The sequence below is a fragment of the Castor canadensis genome, chromosome 1, assembly GCF_047511655.1.
Source record: "Castor canadensis chromosome 1, mCasCan1.hap1v2, whole genome shotgun sequence".
Taxonomy (NCBI): domain Eukaryota; kingdom Metazoa; phylum Chordata; class Mammalia; order Rodentia; family Castoridae; genus Castor; species Castor canadensis.
The window spans coordinates 27,226,332-27,245,427 of NC_133386.1; the positions used below are offsets into that span (position 1 = coordinate 27,226,332).

The 19,096-nt window shown below is 36.0% G+C and overlaps 1 protein-coding gene across 2 annotated transcripts in view; it reads right to left on the reverse strand.

Moving 5' to 3' along the window:
- Positions 1–19,096, reverse strand: part of Pex7 (peroxisomal biogenesis factor 7) — a 63,228-nt gene that overhangs the window by 31,867 nt on the left and 12,265 nt on the right. For both annotated transcript variants that reach the window (XM_020180398.2, XM_020180399.2), the window contains exons 4-8: positions 13,805–13,882; positions 13,326–13,434; positions 2,965–3,071; positions 2,026–2,139; positions 228–283 (exon numbers count right to left, since the gene is read on the reverse strand). In XM_020180398.2, coding sequence (XP_020035987.2) covers positions 228–283; positions 2,026–2,139; positions 2,965–3,071; positions 13,326–13,434; positions 13,805–13,882 — 464 coding nt within the window. The remainder of the gene's footprint in view (positions 1–227; positions 284–2,025; positions 2,140–2,964; positions 3,072–13,325; positions 13,435–13,804; positions 13,883–19,096) is intronic.

Consider the following 19,096-nt stretch of genomic DNA (forward strand, 5'->3'; position numbering starts at 1 on the left):
CAATAAATCAAAATGTTTACTGTGTCCTCACAAAAACCAAGACAGATTTAAAAGTACACTGGAACAAGGAGGTTGGTTTAAAAAGTTAGTATTTTAAGAGAAAAGAAGATTAAAAGGCAGGAAAGGTAATTTTAGTAGTGAAATCAATACAGTAGTTTTCAGAAAAGTTGCAAAGACGTACATGCTACTTGGCATTTTACAATGGAATACATTAAAATCCACCGTACCTCACAGTAAAATCATAGGAGCAGGAAGCCAGCACTGAAGCATGAAATGGTGAAAACTAAAAACAAAATTTGAAAGGTCAGCTATAATTATAACATGCTATTTCCTATGGTCATTACATGAACATTATAATACATTCACTCAGGACTGTCGCTTAAGATTATGCTTTCCCAACCTTATTTGCTTTGAGTCAAAATCTTTTGGCCCTCTAAGTATCCATTTATAGGAAAAACATTTATTTTTGCATTCTCCAAAGAAAATCATCCCTTGAGCTTTGTAGAGCTTATTTAGAGTAAGTATTCCCAGAAGGCTGCTGTTCTGAAAAAATTAAATACAACTTCTTACTGGCAATCCAAACAGAGTCTACAAAAATAAGGAATTTAAGTATGTGATAGTATATACATATATAAGAATTACAGAATTTATCAATTTTATGTATACATATTATGATTGCTATAAATAAACATCAAAATAAACATTTAAAAGTTTAAAACACCTTTAAGTTAAATTCTGTTATTTGAATATTACAGGTAATGAAAGATGACCTATCAAGTAACACTGTCAATTTAATAAATATAAAGACTGCCATTTGCAATTATATTCCTTCAGAGTTCATCTTACTAGAACTTTATTTATTAATTTAGTGTATTACTTATTTAGTTACTTACTTATTTAGTGTGTTTGGTGGTAGGGACCAAAGCCAGAGGGACTCATACATGGTAGGTACGTTTTCTACCACTAAGCTACACCCCAGCCCTAACAGCATTTTATAGTTATGTAACTGTACTTACAGTTTGCAAAGTATTTTCACATTATCCTATTTCATTCTCAGAATCATTCTAAAATACACACAGAAAATATTTTCCAACTAATAAAACCTGTCTCCATAAGAGCACCACTAAAAAATAAATGAAGCAAGAGATACAGTGTCTCATATGTTGTGTTGTAGCCAATAAAATTTAAGAAAGATTTAGAATTTTAAAAATAGGAATGTTGTATGATTATCTTATTGAAAAACTCAATATGCTATTTTTTAATCTTTAATGTTAAAAAAAAATTGGGAGATGTCACTTAATAAAGTGTTTTCCACAGAAATGTATCAAAACTTGCCATGCAAATTTCTCGGGAGCATCAATAAAATGTTACCTCATTCTCTGGTGTTCACAGAGTGGACCCCACACATTTGTGAATATTCATATATGTCATCATGTGAGAAAAAGAAGAGATTAACCATCTTTCTATTACAGCAGTTTCAAAAAAGTAAAGATTTTCCTATCAAATGGAAAATTATAAAGAATATAATACTAAAATTAAACTACTATAGTTAGAAAATAATTTTACAAGAAACAGTAGATTGAGGATCACAGGGTAAAAAAAATTTCTTATTAAATATCTTATGTATTTAATGTTTTCACTGTCTCAACTCATTCAATAATTATTCAAATATTTAGTCTAACTTTAGTTTTCAAAATTCATTACCACTTTTTGGGTGACAAAAACAAGTAAAAAAGAATCAGTAATCCCAGTACTTGGGAGCTAGAGGCAGGAGCATGGAAAGATGCAGGCCAGCCTGAGCTACATAGGAAGATCCTGTCTCAAAAACCAATGCTGGTGATGTAGCTCAGTGGTAGCTCACTTACCTTGCACCAATGTGCAAGGCCCTGAGTTCAATCTCCAACACAGAAAAAAATCAATAACCCTAACCCCAAACACAAAGGTGCACTTCTTTTATATATGCTTCATTGATTACAATTACATTAAAATTTCATTCTACATAAAAAAGAAAAGATAAAATCTTACTTTCACCCTCCTAATGGCATAGGTATGACCAAGAAGTTCAAACACTGGTTGTCGTACATTCCTTAAATCCCAGCCTCTCAAACTACAATCAACTGCTCCTGTCACCAGCAAGTTCTGAAAACAATTCAGAGAAAATCAAGCTATGACATCTTTGCAATTAAGCAGTGGATATGTTTTCCCACCAAGAACACTATCACTTACTCTAGTAATTATTTAGTATGGACCCAGGACCCATTCTTCGGAAGTTGTGTAACAAGTATAAAAAGGAATCAAAGTAGACATTACATACCAAAACAAATTCACATAACTCTAGTAGAAAGAAACTCAATATACTTTATGTATATGATGGAACACTACACACAGTATACATTTCACCTATGTTCTTCAAGGTCAACAAACAATTGTGGTACATAAGTAGTATGTTAACACACATTTAATCCATACCTATTTTTAATTCGTATACTTACGTGATTAATTAAAGCTTTGCAAAAAGTCACACATGGACCCTACTATCTTACAGAAACATGAAAATTAGGCTTAAGGAAGATAAAAGAGAAAATTTAAAAAACTGATAGACTGTCAAATTAAAAATCAAGTTAAAAATAGCTCAGTGTTCTGACTAGCAAAATGAAAAAGAAATTAAAGCAAAAGATGATACAAGGAGGCAGTGTTAAGAACAATCACACACATTAAATTACATAAATTATAAAGCCAGTCCCCAAAACAAAGAAAGGCTACACTTTTGAGACATTCTGTTTCTTATTTTGCATATTTTATGAGCACTTAAATCCAATTAATGCTAAGGCAGGTCAGTCACAATTATTAATTAGCAACGAAAGGGCCTGAATTTAGCTTAGTGGTCCCACAACACCAGCAAAGTCCACACAAACGAAGATCACAGAACTGATCATTTCACCACTTGGAAGAGCAGCAGCTCACCTCATTGTATTTACACCAGTCACAGCTCAAAATCTCTGCCTGGTGTGCTGGAACCACTATTCTGATACCTGCTGCTCTCCTATCCCAGATTCTCAGAGTCTGATCACCTGGTGAAAGAGGGAGATTTGATCACTTTCTATCACACAACTTGGGTGCTCTGTGACAGATGAGCTCATAGTGACAAATCATGTAAAATATTCCCACTGTTAGAGTATCACCATCTTTACATATTTTTAAAGGAAGAATTACTAAAAGTGAATGACTACAAAAAGTAACACACCACAATATTGCTTTTAGACCTATTCAAAGAGGAAAATTTGAATCTCACACTGAGATGGCCAAAGGGAGAATTTTCACTACCAGGTTGTTTGTTTGTTTGTTTGTTTTGGTGCCAGGGACTGAACTTAGGGCCTCAAAATGCTAAGACTTGCTATACCACAGAGCTGTCAGCCCCTACTATGTTTGCTTTGATATATACTAAATTTTAATGGACCAGTTAGTGGTAAATCTTTTCTCCTTGGGAAAAAACACCTCAAAAAATTTGAAGATTATACTTTGCATTATTACAAAAATGGTTTGCATTGCCTAACTGTATAAAGTCGCCCTGACTAAACGTTTTACATGCTGTTTGCCTTCAAAAAAAGACAGGATAAATAAAATCTAGAAATATATACATGTACCTCAAAGGTAAACTAAGAACAAATGATGGTGGCCAAAGCTATCTGGTATGATGAAGAACATGCAGTCTCTTGTGTGGAAACAGGTATGTGCTGGAATCCCATTTTGAAGTTGTTTGACCCTGCACAGTGAACACAACATCTGAAAATGATTCCTCATTCCTAAAACAGAAACAGAAAAGCCACACATGGTGGCACCTGCCTAAAATCCCAGCATTCAGGAGGCTGAGGCAGGAGGACCAAGGCCAGTCTGGGCTACATAATGAAACTCTGTATAAATAAGTAAATAAATACAGAATGCCTACTATTCAGGGCTGTGCTACAAGAATTTAATAGAATATAGGTTCTGTAAAGCAATGGTCTCTAGCACACAGTAGACACTATAATACATAAAATCTAAAAATTCTGAATTTAAAAACTGCCCTTGCTGGGCACGGGTGGCTCACACCTATAATCCTAGCTACTCAGGAAGCCAGGCCAGATAGTTCATGAGACCTTAATTTGAAAATACCCAACACAAAAAAGGGCTGGCTGAGTGACTCAAATGGTAGAATACTTGCCTAGCAAGTGTGAGGCCTTGAGTTCAAATCCAGGTACCACCAAAAAAATTGCCCTTTATTTACTTATATATATTTTCAATATATCTAATTCTAAATCATATCATAGGTTAATTTTAGCTAGTTTAGACAATTTTCTCCTTGATTTCTTTGGAAGTCACTTAAGAAACTAAAAGAGTTAAATAATTAAAGAATTTAATTAGTAAGAATTAAATTTGTTGATAGTAATGAACGCAGAAGTTAAGGACAGGGGCTTTGAGGTGAATATGGGTGATGTACTTCTTGTTCAAGAATGAATATAGAACTTTTAAACCTGTTAAAATCACCATAAGAAGGGGACAAATATAGAAAGGAGAAAAATAGAGGAGATACAACCAATTTGGGTTATAATACATAAATACATGGGCGTGTCACAAGGAAACTCCATGTAGAGCTATCTCAAACAAACAAAAAAGCCTTTTTTTTTTTTTTCAAAAACAGAACAGGAAGGTAAAACAGGTCTTGTCTGGGAGTTTGGACTGTGGAGAATATAAGGGTAAAGGAGGATAAAAGGAAATATTATGTACTCATGTATGAAAATGGAAAAATGAGACATGTTCAAACTATTCCAGGAATGGGGGGTAGAGGGGATAAAGGAGAATGATGGAGAGAGTGAATTCAACTATGATATATTGTAGGAACTTTTATAAAAGTCACATGTACCCCTAGCACAACAACAAAAAACAAAAAAAAGAGAGCAGGGTCTTTGGGTCTGGGATTTAGCTCAGTGGTAGAGCATCAGTCTAACATGCACCAGGTCTGGGGTTTGATCGCCAGAGCTGTAAGTAAATGGAGCAAACAAAAAAGATCAGGGGCTCTGAAGGTCCAGAGCTTGGTTCTAATCCAGCTGAATCATTTAGTAGTTGTTGACATTTAAACAAGTTACTTTACTGCTCCTCAGTTTCCTTATTTATGATAAAGTATCTAACAGGTTGAAATGAGATAAGGTAAAGGAGCTAAATGAAGCAACAAACATAGCCATGTTTAGAAGTCATTCCTGTCCCAACCAATAACAATAACATAAATGATAACTAATATTTACTGTATTTCTTACATGCCAATGGTATTCTATTTTATAAAACATCACAATAACTATATGAAGTAGGAATTTTGATAATATATAAAGAGCAATTGTTATAGTATTTTGCAAATGTGGAAACTGAGGCATATGGAATGAAATAACTTACCCAGGTACTAAGCAATGGAACCAGGACCAGGAATCAGAACCCAAGTGGTCTGGCTCCCTAGCAGGTATATTTTACAGTTACTCTGTGCTACCTGGTATTGCTGGAGGACAAATGCCACACAGTCAATGCTGTCTGATTCTTGAGGAATTTCTCTTTTATCTGTTACATTTTCTATAAATTGGGCCATATTCATTCTCTCTCTCTCTTGGAAACATTTTGTCAGATTTGCCTGGGTTATTTTAGGAAAACAACCCTTACCAACTATGGATAAAGTTAAAATCTCTCTTGTATTTCCAATCCCAGTTTCCATCCTCCCTGGCCTAGAGGCCACAACAGTCACGACTTGCATGCATTCCTTTAGTCTGTGTTTTGCAATAATTTTGTTACTTTTGGATCTACAAGTATATACTACTGCCTTTGTGTGTCAGATTTTTTTCTTTTCTAATTAAAAAAAAGTTCTGGTACTTTAGGTAAGGTTGAAAAACACTTTGATAGATAAAGTAACTAGCATTTTTGGATCTAAAGACTATAGGGATGAAAGGAAATGATGAGTCTGAATGCACCAAATAGAAATAGTTCTAAACTGATACAGGCTAGAGCTTTTAGGGCCCCCAAAATAATGACTGTCTTTTGGACAAGAGTTGGCAGAACTTGTCTCAGAACTCCAAGTGTCTTTGAGGGAATGACCTCTCCTGACTTTCCCTAGCCTTCGGTGTCTATAGGAGGTGTGTATAGGAGGTGTGTATAGGAGGTGTGTATAGGAGGTGTGTATAGGAGGTGTGTATAGGAGGTAGCGTGGACGTCAAGAGTCTGGTTCACCTGGCCAACATCCTTCTAGGAGCGGCACATCCCCACTCACCAAGTGATCCTAAAAAGACCCAGAGCTACGCACAGGCTCAGACCATAGCTGGCAGGTCAAAGGTGAGTACTTGGAATTTTTCTGAACTATAACTGAACATAATATATCAGTCCTTCTCTTACAGAGAATTTGCAAATCATAACCTTCAGGAGCCTCTGGTGACCATGTGTCTCAATGTTTGGAGCCTACCGAGTCAAGTCACCAAGCAAGAACAAGTCCAGATGAGAGGCACAGAATGTGTCCTGGAGCAATAGAAGCATCCCTTCTTTTTCTGGGGTACGCTTTTCAACAAATGTTACAAAGACGTAAGACAGTTCTAGTCTTATCACTTATAGGCAGGGGAGGTGCTTACCATCATGGAGGGAGTGCACGGTAATCTCTCCAAGTTTCTGCCTCTAAAAAAAGTCAAGCCTCTATTCATCATGAGGCTTCCACTAACACATAAAAAAATGCTCACGTGATTGTCACTGGCTTTCAAAAACTGGTACTTGGTCAGAAACTCTAAAGTCTGCCAGAGACATAACTAAAGCACTGTCTAAAGTCTAGTGAGCTTATTTATGTTCACCTGATAACTATTCACTATTCACACATGAGTATGTGAATTGATTTAAAGAGCCAACATGTTACAATGAGTGAAGACTAGGAAATTAAGAAGTAACCTATTTTAGCACTAATACAAATAAATCTCACAAGACATATGGTGAGCAAAAGAAAGCAGACACAAAAGTATACAAGGCAATGTTAATCTTTGCGATTAGAAGGAAGACACGGTCACCCTGAGTACAGAGGGTGGCAGGGAGGAGCAGTGACCTAAAGAACAGGACAGGGCTCTCTGGAGTAATACTGTTACTTTATTTCCTCCTAGTACGGGGTTTAAACTCAGGACCTCGCACTGGTTGGGCAGGCACTCTATCACTTGAACCACATCCCCAGCCATAATTCTGACTCTTGACCCAAGTGCTGTTTATACAGATGTGCTCATTTTGAAAATCCACCAAGTTGTACACTTAACGGTAGACACCTGTTACATACGTGTACAAAAGATAAAAAACAAAGGTTGGGTAGATGGTTACTCTAATTCTCTGACACGATACTTTAGTTCTGCAACACCACATTCAAGCAACGTTTTTTTTTTAAAGCCATGGCTTAGGTTTTTCCCCTCCTGCCACTAAATGGAGGGACACAAAACTGTGAGTAATGCTCTACCAGAGCTAGAAATTCCACTCCCTTGAAAGACACACACATTTGGAACTCTGCCCTCATCACCGTTTCCCAGGTAAGAGAGGGACCTTCTAGGCAAGTGTACAATGACTCATCTAACTCTTTCAACCACCAGCACATCTACATTTACGTTGCTTTTGTTTTTTCTTTTTTAAATCATATCTTCCAGACACCTGGCCTTTTCACTGTCAGCCAGATGTTTACTAGGGCCCTGTGATGGCGCCATGGCAGACCTACCATGGCAACATAACCCACTGAATAAGAAGTTCTGGCTGCTACTATGTCTAATTCCAAAATGCAGAAAACAAGAAGTTGGTAAGAACAATGAGAGTAAACAGAGTCTGAAATTGTGATGTTAAATGAGTACCAAAAGAGTACTTTGGGGCTCAAATAATTAATAGAATTGAAATGCCAGATGCCTGTCAGAAATAATGAGCTTCATACAATAGAATAAGGTTTATTTTAACTGCTGCTAGACCTCACACATTCAGGAATGGTTATAACTGGTGCAATTACATGGAGTCTGTAATAGCAGTAATTTAGTTTTCATGGTTCAAAAGAAAGTTTACTTCCTATTAAGCCCCTTTATATAAAAAGCTCACACAGTCTTCCTTTCTGTTTCATTAAGTAGACAAAACACAATGTCTTTTGGGAATTCTACTATAGGAGGCAAACCTAGATCTGCCTCTCTAGAAACTCCTCCTTTTTTTGGTCTTAAATTCACTAATAACAAATTTGCTTCTAGATATGTAAATACTATACAATCTTGCAGGTGACTAAATTCTAAATGCTATGTTTTCATATATTATCTTAAAATGCAAGTTGCTGTTAGGCAGCTTTTACAGAGAATTGGCTTGGCTAAGACCTTGGGTAGAGGGAGGAGAATATATAAATATAACCCATGTACTATATATAATACATAAGTTGCTCTAAGTAATTAAATGATTTAATTAAACTACAGTGTGACACAGGATTAAACATAAAAATACATCTTGGTTGCTTATCATGTAAGTTTTTCCTGTACCATTAAAAACAAGTATTTAATAACTTTGGGTTCCATAACCATGAGCAGCTTTGAAGTCGAGATTGTTTTTATGTGAAGACTATGGTATGTTTTATAGCAAGCCTTGTCTGTAAGCAAAGCAAGATAATTGTTAAAGACTCACTAACAAAACAGAGAGAAAATAATGTAAGGAGTTCTCAAACTAAAGTAACTACTTTCACTCTGAATTCAGAATGAAGCTACTCTGTGGATTTTTTAAAAACATATTATTATATTCCTATGAAAACAGAACATGGAAATTACCATAAACTATAATTTGGTATCTCAGACAGAGCTATTCTATAGACTAGTGCAACACTTTCCAAATCGGGCTGATCACTTGATTCAGCTGTGAAGAACAAATATTACCTCCCCAGGGGAATTTTGATTCAGCAGGACTAAGAGCCAGAATACTGCTGTTGCTGAGGCTCGCCAATGATTAGCAGCTTTTAGAAATACTGGGTAGTATGCTGTACTACACAAATGTGCATTCCGGAGTCTGTATAGAGCAAACTACTTAAAACATCTATTCCCAGTTTTAGTTCTCAGGTAAGTACTGTTTATTGTGACAGCACAGAGCTGTTAAATATGCTCTGTTCTCTCCACTTCTCACACCTTGCTTCCTACCTCTCAACTCCTAACTCTCACTTAGACACTATTTCCTCAGGGAAGCATACCTGAGGGCTGCCAATCCTGACACATTCCTTTATGTGTTTTCACAGAATTCATATTACAAAAGAGGTTAACATTTTTAGAGTCCTTACTCTATGTCAGGCAGTGTTCTAAATCCTTCATGTACATTAACTCAATCATTCTCAAAATTCTATGGTATGGATATTATTATTGCCCTTATTTTATCAATAATGGAAAGAGAGAGTTTAAATAGCATGACCAAAGTCACACAACCATGGGGGAAGTAGAACTCAATGCCAGGCACCCAGCTCCAGAGTCCATGTTACTAACTACTGTACTGCAGTAACTCTCCTTCAAAAGGAAGTCAGATCCCTTACCACCATATGCTTCTAGTTTTTCTCTTAGCATCTCTCTTTGTTCCTCTAGGAGGGTAGGAGCTCTGTTTTCCTCCTCACTGACCCTCCAGTACGCAGCAAATGGCAGGCATTCAATGAATATCTGACAATGTCCCTCTCAACAATCAAAATAAATGTTAGATGTGTTTCAAACATTTTAGTAAGACAGTACTCCCCTATCTCATGTGATATCACTCAAAAATGTGGTAGTATTCAGCTATGCAAGGTATTTAAATATATAAAAGAATGTACAATACTATAGAAAATATATGAAAACAAAACAAGAGAATCTGCCAAGTAGTTAATTTGCCTATTAATGCACTATACATGGTATGATAAGCAATTTTCTTGTCTCCCTTGAAATAGTTAAGGCATAATAAGAGTTTTAGAGTTACCTTAACTTTTTACTATAACATAGATCCATCTATCTTTGCAGAGTGAAAGAAATTTTAAATCTTTTCAAACCTATGAAGTACCTAATATTTGAAAATCATCAAGGAGTATTTTAAGAAAATGGAAAATGTTTGATAAATCAAGTTTTCAAGAATTCTATACAGTCTTTCTGTATCCAATTTCACAGGAAAAAATTAAGGTTCTTTTATTTTGTTTTAAGGAAGGACTTTATAACTAGCAGGTCCAGTGCTTGATTTGATTCATCAATTTCCTCTGATTTATTTTAAGCCTTATGTGTATAGAGACAATATAATGAATATTGGCCCCCTGGAATCTATCCACATAATCAAGATTCACTCTTTCCATCCTCAGCAGGTGTAGATAGGACATTCACCCTCTCCCAATTACAGGTGCTAAGCTTGGCCTAGATTAATCAAACTATCACATTTCTCTTCCGCAGGTACAATAATTAGTTCAGGAACAACCATAGGGACCCATCAGAACCAATAAGAAAATAAGGCTTTTCTAGATGTCTGAAAGGGAACCTCTTACTTTTCCTACCCGACAGAAACCAGAGAGAATGTAGGAGTTGAAGCTACTGCCATCTTGCCATCATTATGGTAACTGATACTGAAGCCACCACAACAGAAGAAAGAGCTCTTCATCCAGCTACGCCTCTAAGGCTATACTTAATTCTAGATTTGGCACCTATGTCAGCAAATAAATTTATCTTCTTCCTTAATGCAGTTTGGCACACAATTTTTTTCACTTTTAACAAAGAAGTCCTGGCTGATATGAACACTATATTTCTAACATAATACATGAAGATAATGTAATTAAACAGATGCTCTCTTCTATGAAAGCAAATGGTCATTCCACTAATAAAACACCACTTTTACATATAATCCACTTAGAATGTACAGTTTTAAAAATTGACTATTATGACACTTCTAGCTCTATAATTAATCTTTTCTGCTATTCAGTTTCATATACTGAATATTCTATATGCAATATCCAGATCCAGTACTGTATATGCATGCTATACAAAGGTCAATGTAAAAGGAAGAGCTATTTTGACACAGCCCAAATAAAGGACTAATACATATAATTCTGTCTGATTAAATAGATGCAGTTGTTCATGATTTTGTCACTAGATTTTATATTTGGCCATAGGCATAAAAAATGATTGCATATGCTTAGCTCTACAAGGTTCTAGGTTCAAATTCAAAATATAAAAAAGAAAGGAAGGGAGGAATGCAGGCAAATGAAGGCAATTTTAGAACCTTAAATAATATCAACAAAACGACATACAACAGCAAGATAAAAGAATTTTTTTTGGACAGTACTGGGGTTTGAACTCAGGGCCTCATGCTTGCTAGGCAGGTGCTCTACCACTTGAGCCCCATCCCCAGTCCAGTAAAAGAATCTTTTAAAACTGATCAGTAATTCAAGGACTTTTACTTACCAATACTTTTCCAAGTATGTAAAATTATACTTATTAAATTTAATTCATGTTGTAAATGTTGCCAACCAGGGTTCAGGCAGACATGCCTTCCCTGGAAGGGAAACACAAGCTATTCAACATCATTAATTACATCCAGGATTTGAAATGGATAACCCCTTTAAAACTATAGGATATAAGACCAAAGGGGATCCCTCTTTTAGAGGAAAATTATGCTAATGTGAATCTGATTTATACTTTTATAAAAATTTTAATTCTACTTGGACTAAGATTCTGCATTGGGCTTTTTACCAATGGAAAAAATATAAAATGATAAAATTAGAACTACTAAAGTGAACTGTGGCCATCTTAGAGACCTGACTAACTACAAGCGTAAAACAAGCATTTGCATTAAATTAAAACCATAAAAGATGATTAACTCTAGTTTTATATATATACATATGTGTGTGTGCATGTGTGTGTGTATATATATATTATATATATATGTTAAAGGGCTAATGTCAAATTAAGTATATTTATATTGCTACTATTTACTTAATACACATCCACCTTATGGTTAGCTGTGCCACAGAAAGATAAAGATCAAAAAAGAATTTAGCCTAAGAAAAAAAGATGTGACTAGGAAAATGTATTATTGGTCTCATCCCAAAAGACTTGATATTTTGGGAAAGATTAAATTTAGATTATGGACAATAAAACTATGAGCAAGACAATTTAGAATTTTAAAAGTAAGCGTGTTAATTTTTGACAGCATTTACTGTTCTTCATTTTAGAAAGTAATGCTGTTAATTCATATTAGAGAACAAAATGTTTCTTAAATTAACTATGCCTCCATACATAGATATCACCACTATTTACTAATAGGATCTCAAAAAGTTACATAATCTAAATGGATATATTTGTTTGTATATAATTTATTTGAAGATTTCCATTTGAGTGTCTTCAACATAATGATACTTGCAGAATTCAGGGACATTGGGTTATTTTTAATTTTTAGAATTATAAGAAAATAAATTGACAGAAAGGATTTCTGTGACATTTTATTTCCTTTGGAAGCCAGTCAATATAATTCAACTCAGGACACTGACAATTTATTAGAAAGAAAGGTACACTTGCCCTACCTAGTTCTTGCCTGTGTTTGGATGCTGAATAATTAAGTGAGGAGACAATACTAGAAGCACATTACCTTCTCCTCTAGCTATTGCCTCTCTCCTTCCCTAAATAACTAACTGTACAAAAGTTTCCAATTCTTTATCTTCCTTCAAGGTTCTATTCCAGGGATCAACAAACACTTGCTGTAAAGAGCCAAAGAGTAAATATTTTGGCTTTGTGGGTCATTAGGTCTCTATAGCAATTATTTAATTCTACAGTATGAAAGCAACCATAGACATGGTTGTGTTCCAATAAAGCTCTATTTACAAAAACTGTCAGTGAGTCATTTATCTAAGAACAATACTTTGCCCGCCTGTCCTATACCCTACAGTTTCTTCTATTTTATGTTTCCTACGTACACTGATTTACTGCAACAGCTTTAGTTACAATTATGAGCCAAGAACACAATTTTTATTCACAAGGCCAGATTTCTCAGCTCCAATCTCAACCTGCAAAAAGATCTTTTCTTTCAAATATACTTCTTATCTCAGTTGTGATATTACCATCCACAAATATGTCCTTACCAAAAAACTAGGAGTTACTCTTTGATTTGCTAAAAAGTAATTTAGGCCTCAGCTAATTCTTGGCAAGAGGTTGGTAAAGAATGAAAAGTCCTTAGAACACAAAAGAATAAGAGTACACCTCTGTTTTCTCTGAATCTATGGTACACAGTGCCACCTAATGGGAAAAACTAAGCCACCCTTCACTACAAGTAAGGCTTTTGGTAAATTCAGAATTATTTACCTGAGGCCGAAGCAAAACAACCAGGGATGTGTGGAGACCATATTGTGCTATAAATGACACTTTCATGGCCTCTAAAGGTACACAGAGACTTTCCCACAGTTGGGTCCCACTACAAATAAATGAAAAAAATCAATTAATAGATAAATTCATATATATGCTCTTATATATACTGAATACACAATATGCTATATATTTGCATGTACACATACAAATTACATACATATCTCAAGGATTTTAAAGATCTATTTTTGTATAAAGCAAGATGGTGTTTAAGGGGCCAAGTAATCAATGCTAAGCTAATTATTTGTTTATACCCAAAAGACTAGAAAAAATTTAAATTCTGATGTTTTAATGTGTATTTTTGAAAAGAAAATTAATTGTCCAATTGTAAAGCTACAGAAGAATACTCTGGAAAATAAAAAATTCAGTGGATGCTCTCAAAAGCAGTCTTTGTTTTAAATACAGTAATGCTAACGTACCACTTTGACAGTTCGATCCCAAGAGCCAGACACCACCAGCTGTTCACCTCTGGTTTGGCTCCAATCAACACTATACACCTAAAAACATTTTAAAGCATTCAGAAAACAAACAAGACAGCATCAAGTTCAATGTTACATTTTATAACAGTGATAGTCAGTTAGAACAAGTAATTTACTTAGTCAAAACATTAAATAAGTTGGAGCAGTGACTCAAGTAGTACAGCACCTGCCTAGCAAGCATGAGACCCTGAGTTCAAATCCTAGTACCACCAAAAACAAAAATCAAATAAAGTCCTACTCATCTCAATATGATATCTGATAAATGGAAAGAAATCTTGCCCATTCCTCTATACTTATGTCTTACATATAAGACTCCATTCTGCCTTAACTCATTTTACAGAATACTTCCAAACCTTCTTCTCTACAAATAATATACATATTTAAACCTACCAACAAATCACTGTTTTTAACACCATGAAGGAATGTCAAAGCAGATTAGAAAGCCAGCCATAGAAAAAAGCTTATCCAGTCAATGTTTATCAGAAAGCATTAAAATTCAATTAATTTCCTGATCTGGCCTTTCTTAGAAAAAGCTTATGGGAACCAGTTGATCTTTCAGATCTCGTGGTAAACAGGTTGAGTTATCCAATACTGCTACTCTAATTAATGTTTCTCTGCTGTCAGTGAACCATTTAAAATGAGCCAGTTGAAAATTTGTAGAAATAGTTTTCATTCTGTCATTTCACACAACAAATTATATACTACCATATCTACTATACAGATCACTACTGTAAGCTACATTCAACAAAATGTGTACATAATTATACTTTATGACGGCAGTGCTGACATAGACCTAAGCATATGTCATTAATGTGATCAGCCAGCACATTATTCTGAATCTTAAAACAACTCCTGCATACACGTAGGAAGTATGAGTGTACAGGATTTGCTGTGGCTTAAGCAAAGGTTACCTGCTCTCGATTACCAGTGCTATGCTGAGATGTTATAGTCTGCAGAGTACAAATCAGTAATACTGATCCTATCTTTATTTAAAATGTTGATGATTATCACTCAGATGTGGAATCCAAAAAAGCCAAACTTAAGAGAAACAGACTAGAATGGTGGTTTCCCAGAACTTAGAGGATAAAGGTGAAGGGGAGTCGGAAATAAGGAAATGCTGGTCAAAAGGTATAAATTTTCAGTTATAAGTAAAATAAGTTCTAGAGATACAATATACAGCATGGTAACTATAGTTAAAAATAATGCACTGTATACTTGAAATTTTCTAAGAGTCCTCAACACACACACACTCACACACAAATAGTAACTATGTCTGGTGACCAATAAGTTAATTAGTTTGATTGTGAAATCATTATTAAAGGCACACTTATTTTAAGACATTGTTTTACATCTTAAATATATACAATTTTTATTTGTCAATTATACTTCAGTAAGGCTGGACAAACTTAGCTTAGGCAGGGCATGGTGATACTCATCTGTAACTCCAGCACTCAGGAACTAAGGTAAAGGATCACGACTTTGAGGCCAGCCTTAGCTATAGGACAAGACCCTGCCTCTCCCCCACAAAAAAAGTTGAAAAAATTTTAAAATAAAATTATTAAGATTCTAGAAAAAATAAGAGTGAAGATTTTATATTTTGTACATCATGGAGTTTTTGCATTTTTTTATTTTTTAAAATACTGTACTAATAGATTATGGGGGCTCCCCTTAAATTGTGTACCAAGTGAATGCCTCACACACTGAACCCTAGTCCTGGCCCTCCTTCCACCCATATTCATGCTAGAGAAAAGAGCATTTGGAAAAGTAAGGGACCACAATCCAGCAGAAGAAAGCAGGCCGTGCAGTAAACAGCAGGGAGTGAAAGCTGGTGCTGCTGGGTCATGTGATAGTTAATGGATGGGGGAAAAGAGACAAGTTTGGAAGCAACCATCAACGATTGTGAGAGCTAAAGAATTCGATTTTATCCTCTAAACTTCTTCTAAAAGACCAAAGAGTAGATGGCAAATTTCTTTTATAAAGGGCCCTACATTAAATATTTTAGACTTTCTAAGGTTATTTAGTCACTACCATAACTACTAAACTCAGTCTTATAGCACACAAAAGCAGCCATTTCAATGAATGGGTGTGACTGCTTTCCAATAAAATTTTATTTACAAATCAAACATTGGGCTTGGTACAGGCTGCAGTTGGCCAACTCCTGCTCTAGGCTGATGTGAACAGTCAAAAATAACAATAAGCTTTTTTTGCTTTTTTCAGTACTGGGGCTTGAACTCAGGGCCTGCACCTTGAGCCACTCCACCAGCCCATTTTTGTGAAGGAACTTTTTTGAGGTGGGGTCTTGAGGACTATTTGCCTCGACTGACTTCAAACCATGATCCTCCTGATCTCTGCCTCCTGAGTAGCTAAGATTACAGGCAAAAGCCACTGGCGCCTACCTACAATAAACTTTAATAACAACAAAAATGTTTATTGAGCACTGCATGCCAGATATTCTCATCAGTACTTTATGCATTTTTTCTCATTTAATCTTCCATAAAGTAGAAATTACATGACAAGGTCCAGAGAGGGTAAGTAACTTGTACAAGTTCCCAAAGCTAGTAAGATGCAGAACTGAATTCTGAATCTAGGCATCGAACCAGGTCCTCAAGATTGCTAGGTGAATGCTTTACTACTGAGCCACATTCCCCGCCCCTCCAGAACTCAGAGTTAACTCATGCTGCTTGAGAGTACTGCTGAGTTAGAACTTCCTGGTTATCTTGAGTTCTGATATCCACGAACGATATCATTTTTACGTGCTATGTATATGTTAGATGTATAAAATATCTCTTAACAAATTTAAAAACAAATCTGGAATGTCTTTCCATTGATCTTAGCACAACAGCCAAACCTGCCCTTGCCAGTATCAACCTTCAGTGGAGTAACATTTGGGCCCAGACTGATTCCATTCTGTTTTCATGAATTATTTACATCCAAAAACTTACAGCCCCTGTCCACTTGTGAATTCCCATGGTTTCTCAAGGTGTGGCCACATTGCATCCTTTATGACCTGTGCCTCCGCTCACAAGCCCCACAGCGAGCCATTTACACCCCTCCATGTACTCTGCCAGTGACGTATAGTTACTTCTAATCCAGCATTTACCATATTTTACTAAAAGTAATGTTAAATAACTACTAGGCCCACTAGATTTTAGACACCCCCATGAACAAAATCATTGTGTCTTGAGTATATCTATGCTCATTATAATAAGACAAATGTTCAACAAATTGTTGGCTAAAATCATCTAACCAAATTTACCCTCACAACCTGCATCATTGCTAAGTACATACAGAAAACTACTAACTAAAGACTTAACAGCTCTAGCTCAGACTCCACAGCCTCTACACGCTTCCAGGGTGATACAAGAGTCAAAACCTCATGACTTCTCATCTCTTAACACTACAGGAGACTCCATGGGCTCAGAGAGAATACAGTGTAAAGAGAACAGCAGATGGGAGGTAAGAAAACTATGCCAAAGGCAATACTGCTGCCCACCATACATCTTACTCACCATACAACAAAGTGGCAAGCACGAAGTCTCTAGGACACACGTGGTTGTGAGATTAAAATGGGATAATAAAGGAGGAAATAAAGGTGACGCGATCAATAAATACTTTGTTTTGCTGTGTTTAAAATACTAGTGACATGGGAAAGGACGTAATAGGCTGGAAGAGCATGCTTAAAAAGATAAGGCTGGGCATGATGGTTCATACCTATAATCCCAGCTACTCTAGAGACAGAGATCAGGAGAATCAAAGCTCAAGGCCAGCCCAGGCAAAAAGTTAGTAAGACCCCACATCAACCAATAAAGCTGAGTGTGCTAGGGCATGCCTGTCATCCCAACCACATAAGACTCTTAAAATAGGAGGATTACAGTCCAGGCAAGCCAGAGCAAAAAAAAAAAAAAAAAAAAAAATGTGAGCCCCTATTTGAAAATAAGCAAAGCAAAAAGGGCTCACTTACTAAGCCCTACTACAGACTAGGCATGGAAGAAGGGGTGGTTAAAACATTTGACAAGACCAGTACTCATAGATCTTATATTTTAGATCTATAAATATATGTACAATTTCAAGTTGATATTTTAAAAAAACCACAAAGAAAAATAAAGCAGAGTAAGGAGAGTAAAACATAATAGCAAGGGTAGAGGGTTCCTTCCCAATACAATGATTAGGAAAGACCTCTGAGCAGAGACCTGAGTTCAACAAAAGACTAGATTCTGCAGATCTGAGAGAAAAGGCTTCAGGTAAAGAATAGAGCAAGACTTGCAGGGCAAAGAGTCAGGCAGGATAATACCCTAAAGGGCTGTGATTAAGAATACGTAAGCCCAAACTAGATGCCAGTGGCTCATGCCTCTGATCCTAGATACAAGGAGGTGGAAATCAAAGGATCATGATTCTAAGCCAACCCCAGGCAAAAAGTTCTCAAGGTCCCATCTCAATAGAAAAAGCTGGGCATGGTGGTGCATACCTGTCATCCAGCTGCAGCAGGAAGCATAGAGAACTGCAGTCCAGGCTGGCCCAATGAGAAAGCAAGACTTTATCTCCAAAATAACCAGAGCAAAAAGAACTGGATGTGTGGCTCAAGTGGCAGAGTGCTAGCCTAGCAAGCATGAAATCCTGCATTCAAACCCCAGTATTGCCAAAAAAAAAAAAAGTAAGCTGGGCCTATTCCTATAATCCTGGCTAATCAGGAGGCTTAATTAGGAGGATCACAATTTGAGGCCAACCCAGGCAAAAAAGTTCGCAAAACATCAACTCAAATGATAAAAAGTTGGGCATGGTGGCACCTGTCATCCAGCTACAAGAGAAGTATAAACAGGAGAACCACAGTCCAGAACAGCCCAGGCTTAAACATGAAAACAAGAGACCCTATTTGAAAAATACCTAAAGTAAAAAGGGCTGGGGTCATGGTTTAAGTGGTAGAGTGCCTGCAAAGTAAGTAAAAAGCCCTAAGTTCAAACCCTAGTATTACCAAATAGTCAGAGACTTCAACCATCAACTATAAGCAACCACTTAGATTTTAACATCCTTTAAACTGCTCTACCAATCCATTCTCGTTTTCTTTTAATTCATTATCTACATTGCATAAAAAATATTTTGTAATCCCAGCTACTGAAGAGGTAAAAATAGTGGTTTGAGGTCAGTCTACACAAAAAAGTTAGTGAGATCCTATCTTAAAAACAAACCAGAGGGCAAGGTATTGTAGTGCAAAGCCTGTGGTCCCAGTTACTCAGA